Source organism: Sinocyclocheilus rhinocerous, unplaced genomic scaffold (assembly GCF_001515625.1).
Source record: "Sinocyclocheilus rhinocerous isolate Xijiao unplaced genomic scaffold, SAMN03320098_v1.1 scaffold605, whole genome shotgun sequence".
Lineage (NCBI taxonomy): Eukaryota > Metazoa > Chordata > Actinopteri > Cypriniformes > Cyprinidae > Sinocyclocheilus > Sinocyclocheilus rhinocerous.
The window spans coordinates 117774-126480 of NW_015661612.1; the positions used below are offsets into that span (position 1 = coordinate 117774).

At 36.2% G+C, this 8707-nt stretch overlaps 2 protein-coding genes across 6 annotated transcripts in view; one reads left to right on the top strand and one right to left on the bottom strand.

Moving 5' to 3' along the window:
* Window positions 1-2059, bottom strand: part of LOC107726469 (40S ribosomal protein S7) — a 10801-nt gene extending 8742 nt beyond the window's left edge. Inside the window, exons 1-4 of one of the 2 annotated variants that reach the window (XM_016536063.1) lie at window positions 1975-2059; window positions 1024-1107; window positions 870-941; window positions 305-448 (exon numbers count right to left, since the gene is read on the bottom strand). In XM_016536063.1, coding sequence (XP_016391549.1) covers window positions 305-448; window positions 870-941; window positions 1024-1098 — 291 coding nt within the window. In that variant the 5' untranslated portion in view covers window positions 1099-1107; window positions 1975-2059. Of the gene's footprint in view, window positions 1-304; window positions 449-869; window positions 942-1023; window positions 1108-1803; window positions 1855-1974 lie in introns of those variants that run through there. The other variant, XM_016536062.1, reaches the window with a different exon arrangement.
* Window positions 2060-2724: 665 nt separating this feature from the next.
* On the top strand, window positions 2725-8456 carry LOC107726467 (ribonuclease H1-like). 4 transcript variants are annotated; one of them, XM_016536061.1, is made up of 9 exons: window positions 2725-2853; window positions 3056-3148; window positions 3242-3366; window positions 5866-6051; window positions 6176-6275; window positions 6432-6486; window positions 6568-6652; window positions 6807-6931; window positions 7726-8450. In XM_016536061.1, the coding sequence occupies exons 2-9, from the start codon at window positions 3081-3083 to the stop codon at window positions 7810-7812; spliced, it is 831 nt and encodes a 276-aa protein (XP_016391547.1). In that variant the 5' UTR covers window positions 2725-2853; window positions 3056-3080; the 3' UTR covers window positions 7813-8450. The 4 variants fall into 4 exon arrangements, with proteins under 4 accessions (XP_016391547.1, XP_016391546.1, XP_016391545.1 ...); XM_016536060.1 differs by having other exon boundaries at window positions 2725-2849; window positions 7726-8449; XM_016536059.1 differs by having other exon boundaries at window positions 2726-2937; window positions 7726-8186.
* Window positions 8457-8707: the final 251 nt, after the last annotated feature.

Consider the following 8707-nt stretch of genomic DNA (forward strand, 5'->3'; position numbering starts at 1 on the left):
GAGGGGCGTAACATTTCCGTCTCACGCTTGAGGTATTCGTCCAATCACTAGGCACTGTATAGTTGGCCCCAATCAGCGTACACCTTGCTTTTCAGACCGATGAGCTTTGTAAAAAAGCTCAGAAAGGCTGGGCATAGAGGAGAAACAATGTACAGTATGTGGAAAATAATGTGTTTTTTTAACCTTAAACCGCATAAACACATTTCATTACACCAAATACACAAAATAATGTTCTTTTTAGCAGCATCATATGACCCCTTTAAAGAAAACTTAAAAACACATGCTCATTAAGGACAAGTCTTACCTGTGCGATGAACACCACGTGCTTGCCGCTGAATTTCTTCTCCAGCTCACGCACAAGCCTCACCTGGATCTTCTGGAAGGACTTCAGCTGGGGCACAGGCACAAAGATGATGATGGCTTTCCTGCTACCACCAACCTCAATTTCCTGAGAGATAGAAAGAGAATCAATAGCATGAAATTACAAGCGCATAAATATAGGAATGACTTAACCTAGCACTCAGCAAGGGCCAGTACAGTTAAGGACATGTGCACTGCATGGTTTACCTCCCCAGTAACGGCCCAAAGGACTCTGGGAAGATGTAGGAATATACAGGACACTGTCCACACCAGCCAGAGGCCGGGGACCAGCTTGCTATCCAACGTCGTGGAATGGGACTGTACGTCATGGCACCGAAGTGCTGCGCTCCCTTACGCCACACGGACAGAGCCACATGAGAGCCATCTCACAGGATGTCCACGTTGGTTGTGTCAATCAGTACAAACAGCTACTTATTCTGATGCTGTTATAATTGAATTAATGATGTGACTGCACTCATCCAAAATAAATGAACCAGAGGGGATTTTACCTTAGCAGCAGTAATGTGAAGCTCCCTCAACTGAGCCTTCAAATCGGAGTTCATCTCCAGCTCAAGAAGGGCCTGCATCAAACAGACAACAGCTTATCAATAGAGGCTACAGATGCAGGATCACATTTCATAAAGGTATGATGGTATACTATACCTGGGAAATGCCAGACTCAAACTCGTCTGGCTTTTCTCCATTCGGCTTCACTATTTTCGCGCTGGTACTGAACATGGCCTGTGTCTGAAAGGCACAAACAGGCTTATTAGAATAAAAGACTATACAATAGAAAGGGCCCACTCAAAAGTGAGAACTGTAAATTACTAAACTCCCATGTTGTTCCAAACTTAAACATACATCCTCGTTATACACAAACGAATGATGGAAAATAACAACCTTTCAGTTTCAATTTATGGAGGAAAAAAGATGCAATGAGAGCGAATGTAACGTCGTCAAGTCGTAACATCATCTTTTGTGGTCTGCAGAAGCAAGTCACTAAGGTTTAGAACATGAGGGTGAGTAAATGAAGACAATATTTAATTGTGAACTATGTTTCAAAAATGGCATACATTCTGCAACGTCTGCTCAGGTGAGCAAGGTGACATTAAACATTAGAACCTATATTACCAGTATCAGAGATATTTAATTATATAACTCGGGAATTAAAGTCTCGATATCTTTTTTCATTATCCTAACTTCAGCTGGTCTCGGGAATTCACCAGTTATCGTTAAGCAGTCTATTGCGGCTAACTCTAAGCATGTTCTTAGCATGCCGTTAGCATTGACTAGCTAGTACAAAACGACATTTACATTAGATTTAATTCTACCGCAAATATAGGTCGTCGAGATATATTTTACTTAATATAAGCATTTTACACTATCTTAGAGCAGCACATGGGTCCTAGTAATACTGTAGTACTGACACGTCTACTAGCACACCTTAAATATACAAATTCCTTTTTCTAAAATACCCATCCATTGTGTAATGCACTCGCATCTAACGCATCTCTGTCTAAACAACACGTGCAACTCGTACGTAGAGCCAAATATGACTTATTTTAGCCATTTTAACTTAATTTCTCTTTAGCATGGCAAATTCAGTAGTCTCACCTCTTTCAACGACGGCCTGGGAAAAGGCCGTATTCTCGCGAGAGGCCGGTAAAAGTGCGTTGGTGTGTTGCATGATGGGAAATGTAATCTCCATTCCGGGCGCAGCGGGCGCCCTACGCCCGCTCTTACTTATATGTTGTGTAAAGGAATACAAGCATACATTGTATTTTTTATTAATTCACATATACATTATAAAAATAGGGCAGTCATTAAAATAAGTTCGTTTGGCCTTTTCTGAAAATACTGACTTGCTATCTATGAAGAAGTTTAAAAAATCATATTAAGATGTTTTACCAGTCGAACAGTTGTGGTGTGATGGAACAATTTATCTTTACAAAAAAATGCCACGACTACCTCCATTATTATTTTTGGGAATCATTGAAAAACTTACACTACAAAGATTCGATGTTCAAAAGAGTCATTCGTTCGCAAACCGGGCTGTATTTGTTTGTTTATTTGTTGTTTGACTTACTAAAAATACCCGGTTCATACGAGTAATTTCTTCGGTGTTCGGACTAACGTTACGTTGGTCGCGCAGTACGTTCGTGGTTAACTAAAAAGAATCGATTCATGAATCGGACTGCACTGTTCGCCCTGTATGTTTTCGACTCAGTATTAAATATGATCGAGGCACTGTGACTCAATGCTTGCATTTTTTTTATTATTATTATTATTATTATTATTATTATTTTATACTCTCAGGGTTGCCTCCGCCTCCTTCTACACGCCACTTCAGTTCTTCTTCTTAAGCGTTTTTGGCGGTTGGCAAACCAGCTTTACCGCCACCTCTCCACTTCAGTTGGTGGCGGTAACGCTCTATAAACTGGACTAAAAAAGCCGATAAGAAGAACGCGTTTGGTCAGCTGACCGGTAACGTAGGTACACATGCTGCTGAGGTTATGCAAAACGACAGACAAAATCACTAAATCATAAATATTTTGTGAAAGATTTCGTCTTTGTCAGGTTATTGTTTATGGTCATTGTCTTTTAAAATGCCACCACTAGCGGATATTGCCGTGTTTACTCTGCTCTAAGCAGAGACTATGTTGAGACTGCCTGGGTTTTTCAATGTTGTACGCAGGGCTCTCTGTGACGCCGCAGAAGAGATGGGCAAGAAAGGAATGTTTTTCTACGCTGTGAGGAAAGGATTTAGACCAGGAGTATATCAAACATGGTGAGCAACTATATGATACCGATTTTTTTGTAGTGGTGAGCGCATTTTGCTGCGCATTGCATTGCTTAACTACATTTTATTTCTCCACTAAAGGGAGGATTGTAAACATCAGGTGGATAAGTTTCCCTCAGCGATTTTTAAGAAATTCGCTTCTGAACAGGATGCTTGGGCTTTTGTGAGGAGCCAGTCAGCAGCACCATCTTTTGGGAGACCAAAAGGTAATGGATAGGGATGGGCGTATCGATCCAAAGTGTCGATATATCGATACTGACGCGAGTATCGAAAGTGTATATATATATATATATATATAAGTATATATCGAAAAAATATCGATACTAAGGTGTGTTTTATTTACCAGTGATTTTAAGTTTATTTTTTTTTGTTATTTGATGCAAAGGTGATATAATACAAAGAATAATTTTATAAATGTAGATACATTTTTTTAAAAATACAAATATGAAAAACTTTCGAGGATTTTTTTTTTTTAGTGCCAAGGTACCAAAGATAAAAGTACAGAGAATATCAACATTATGTACAAAGAGGTGACATTACATGCAAAGCACCATTTATAGACGTATGTAAACATAATTTGCATGAATATTCAACATCAAACTGTCTATATGCCCAGTTTTGATCGTGGTATCCCAAACATATTGTTTTCATAATGCGAGGCCCAACGTGATGTAAACAAACAACACTTCATGCAATATCATTCATGTCGCAATTTTGGATATACTGTTGAAAGGATTTTGATGAGTGAATTTACTGCGGTGAATATGAAATTTTGCAAGAAGTAATAATAGGTTAATAATAAAATATTCATTAATTTTATCTTTTTTTATATTAAAGAAGCCAAAAAATACATCCTTAAAAAGCAGAGAGAAACCCTGGAGTACAATGCGATTGATAACATTAGAGAATTCAATCCAAAATAGCTGTGTGTGAGGACAATCCCAAAAGATATGCATATCAGTTTCATTAGGGTCACCACAAAAAGAACAGCTTGTATCTATGTCTGATTTAAACCTTTTCAAAAACACTTTAGCTGGGTAAAATCTGTGTAACAATTTGAATGAGATTTCTCTAACCTTGTTAGTTATTATGTATTTCGAAGACAGAGTCCATACTTTTTTCCAATCAATATGATCAACCGAATTCTTCCAATAAGACCCCACATATGGAGTTGTTCCAAGCTCCTTTTGAAAGTGAGATCTAATTTTATAGTTACGTGATAAAGGATGTGACAAAAAAGCATAGTTTTCCTACCGGGATTTCAAATGGGTCTAAAGAAATAGATAAAGTGCTGGATGATCTAACAGAGTCCCTTAAAAGCATAACAGTTCCTTTAGGAATAGCATCCATGACAATGGAGAATTCTTTGGGAGTTACTGGAAAATTAAATTTACATAAGAATTCTTCGTAACTTAAAATAAGACCTTCTGAGTTAAATAACTGGGAAACAATCAAAATGTTTTTCTCAAACCAACTACTAAAAAACAAAGATTTTCTCTTATATACAATGTCTTGATTGTTCCAAATGAAGTACTGGTGAGGGGAGAAATTGTGCTTAAAGATTAATGACCATGCAAGTAATGCCCGTTTATGAAATTTAGATAAATTGTAAGGGATTCTAGCAATATTATAATTACAGATCAATAGGAAAGGGAGACCACCTAATTTGGAAAAGAAGTAATTGGGGATAAAATTCCAGATTGAGTTTGGATTACACAAAAACTGTCTAATCCAATTAATTTTGAAAATGTTGTTCAAAGGAGAGAAATCAAGGAAATTCAACCCACCATACTCGTATGTGTTCGAGGATTTACGATGTTGATGACCATTAAATGCGTCATCACAGTCTTGTGAAAAGGGTCCATATAAAACGTGTAAGTTTTAAGATGGCAGATGCTCCATACACACCCCTTATAAATATCCGCCATTACGCATCGTCAAGTTTTCAGGTGTATAAGGGAAAGTGTACAAGAGAGGGAGGGTTAAGATGTGTCATCCTCTAAATTAGCACATTAGGGCTTTATTTTTGTCATGTGACCATAAATTGAGCGAGACATGCAAGCAGCTGTATAGGATGTGCTCTGTGACTGAGAGATTTTAATACTAAAATAGTTTTTTGCATGTCAGTGTTCCTCATTTCAAGTAAATATTGTATTTTATGTTCCAGCTACATTTTTTTTTTTCCATACCTAAAAATGTGTAACAAACATGTTGGTTTACACTGGCAATTCACCATGCAAATTATTTGACTAAGGGTCAGTTATGTTTTATTACATGGAGCATTGTTTGCATTGTCACTAAATGCAGGAAATACTATTACAAAATGTTGAATTTTGTTGAGTTATTCTAAATATTAAACTGTTGCTGTTTTATGGAAAGATTGGGAATTATTTTTTCATGCATGTTCATTTCTCATGTATGTTCTTTTTTTGAGTAAATGTTTTTACCCTTAATGTGCAGCACGCTTTGTCACTGAATCATATTTATATGACTTGTGTTACAGAATTTTTTATTTATTTGCCTAAAACACAACTAATGTAAAAAGTTGTTTACAAAATGTAAAAAGTTACCCCAATTGTTCCTACCTTATCTTCTATAACTGGTTTTTTTTTACTAGATTATTGTGTGTCTATGTATTTATAATACAGGCTGCTAAAACATACTGTAATGCAAGTGATTAACCTTGACATTTGTTTCCATTTAAGGATGTGACTATGAGGTCCTGCCTTCTAGAAATGTGCCTGATTCCTCGATGGCTGTTCCCCTTGGAAGTAAAAGGACCTATGAGGACTCTGATGATGAGGGACTGTCCTATCCAAAACGAGTGAAACTCATTGAGGTCCCACAGCCAAAGACAGCTGCAGCCAGTAGTGATGGATTTACATATATGGGTAACTGTTGTGTACTATAGTCTTACAGTAGGTATATATATATAAAGTATTTTTACTATAGGTTTTACTGACTGTCTATGAAGTACCACAGTAAAATGTTTTACTCTGTGCATTTTTTTTACAGGTGATGCTATAGTAGTATACACTGATGGCTGTTGCACAGCCAATGGGAAAAAAGGAGCACGCGCAGGAATTGGTGTATATTGGGGTCGTGATCATCCACTGTAAGTCATCTGTGATTAATAGCATTCTGAAAAAAACTGGTACTTCAGAAAACAATACTTTTCATGTTTTTTTTCCCCCTGCCAACATTTTCACTGTTTTAGTGTCAAAAATGTATACATTTTAATTGTTTTAATTACTTTTAATTGTTTCCTCAGTAATGTTGCTGAGAGGCTTCCAGGAAGACAGACCAACCAAAGAGCAGAATTGCAGGTAAGAACGAGGTTGTTCTTTCAGTGTTCTTTCTTATACACTTTTTTATCAATAACTGTATCGTTAAACTTGTCATCACAGGCTGCTTGCAAGGCACTCGAGCAAGCCAGAGAAAATAATTTTAAAAAAGTTGTGATCTACACGGACAGCAAGTTCACCATTAATGGTATGCGCTTTCTGATTTTATGTTCAAATACTTGTGAAAATGTCTGGTCATAAAACAGTGTAGTACTTATTTATTATTGTTAATTATAGATATTTAAAAAATAACTTACAAAAAATAATTTTACGTTTATTTAAATATTGGTTGCTTTCTAAAGGCATTACAAGTTGGGTAAAGACTTGGAAGTCTAATGGCTGGAGGCTTAAAGGTGGCGGGGCCATAGTCAACAAGGAAGACTTTCAAAAGCTGGATAAACTAAATGCAGAACTTGAGGTCGAATGGGTATGTTTCACAGTGATGAACGATATGGCATCTGCTATTCAATTTGTTTGTTTCAAGCATGATGTCCCAACCTTTGTGTATAAACATTCTTTTGGGATGTAAATGTGCAGCTGTAGACGTTTTCACTCTATCATTTTTGATAAACACAAACGAAGAGATGTCTTGCATATCTGCGTAATTTTCACTGATGCTGGTGATTAAGGATGGAAATTATGATCAGAGCAGCTGATCTATTAAGAATGCTGTGATTTATATCCATTATATTGTGTGGAAGTTCACTATCCTTCTGAATGTAGGATATTGAATACATACCTCTTGGTCAAAATTAGGTATTGTTGTAAGCTTTGTTATATCTAGAATATTGGCTGGATAACTTTAGTAACTAGCGCTCTACATTTAAATATGACACACAGTGTCAGAAAAATAAATACATAAATTCAGTTACTAAATCAGTATCCATATGTTAAAACTAATATTCGTATATTGAAGACTATGCCAGAACTTTAATTGAGAAATTGAAAGATACCTTCAGGCTACAATACATGGTGTTTATTTTAATTTTATTTTATATTTACATTAATATTTAGCTTTGTGAAGAATTTGTGTTTGTAGCATTTTTTTTTTGCTGTGGTGCAAAAAAAATTAAGACCACGTCTTGATGTCAGAACCCTTCTGCTCACTTTCAGATGCTCTCATGCATGCTTGGCATTATGCAATGAGTGATGAAACAAATGCATGGCCAGTGAAATGACTGCAAATGAAAAAATGTACCATCTCTTATTCTTCATTTCTAGATGCACATTCCAGGTCATGCTGGGTATACAGGCAATGAGGAAGCAGACAGACTGTCCCGGGAGGGAGCGGCAAAGCCCCCATGTTAGCCCACTTTTATCACGTTCATTTTATAATAATACATTATTGTAGGTGCCTAGGACGAGGTTGTAGTTTGTTTATCCTCAATGGCTAATGCACTTTCTTATTTTGGTTTTGTTGTGCTAGTGTTGTAATGTTGCAAACAGCACTCAAAACAAGTTTTCTTCTTTTCTGAAGAGCGATGCTTATCCAAAATTTTTGTTTTTGATTGTTCTGTCAATAAAAATTGTCATATATATTGTTCCTGGGATGGATTCCTGGTACTTATTTTTCCATCTCAGAAATATAAGCACTTGGAAAATTTTTGGGTGCATTACAAGTGACAAAAATAATTGTAGTGTACCGGCTAATATTCTACCACCATAATGTATTATTGATTCTTTATCTCTGAATGTGTTGTCTTGCTCTTATTTTCAGAAAGATGCTTTCAGTTAAGAAATGGTCATGGCTCTGAAATGCACTTATACTGAAATGCTTCGATATGAACAGCAGGTGTCACTGCAGTTCATGCTGAAAAATAGAATATAGTTTTTATCTTTACAAAAATCTAAGTTTGCTCTTAGTTATTACTGAGCCTTTCCCATCTTCACCTGGGTTATTGTAACTAAATGATGGGGATATTTTAATTTTATGTTTTTACTATTTTTTTTCTTTTTTTTTTTTCTTCATAGCAGAGTAGAACTTCATCCAATTTCCATCCAATTTGCTCAATCTGTGACTTATTTCTTCTGTTGAACACAAAAAGATCATTGTTTTTTTTAAGTCTATATAATGAAAGTCAGGTGTTTTTGGAGGGTTAGTAAATGATGACGATTTTAATTGTTCTGTGAATTATATTTTTACTATTAAAGAGTGAGAGCCTTTGAGAGCCATGACGGTCTTGTCCGATTCTCTGCTTTAAGC

Coding starts and splice junctions, on each gene's coding strand:
- LOC107726467 (XM_016536058.1), top strand. CDS start 3,018: ATGTTGAGACTGCCTGGGTTTTTCAATGTTGTACGCAGGGCTCTCTGT. Junction 3,367..5,865: donor ATCTTTTGGGAGACCAAAAG/GTAATGGATAGG, acceptor TTTCCATTTAAG/GATGTGACTATGAGGTCCTG. Junction 6,653..6,806: donor CAGCAAGTTCACCATTAATG/GTATGCGCTTTC, acceptor TGCTTTCTAAAG/GCATTACAAGTTGGGTAAAG.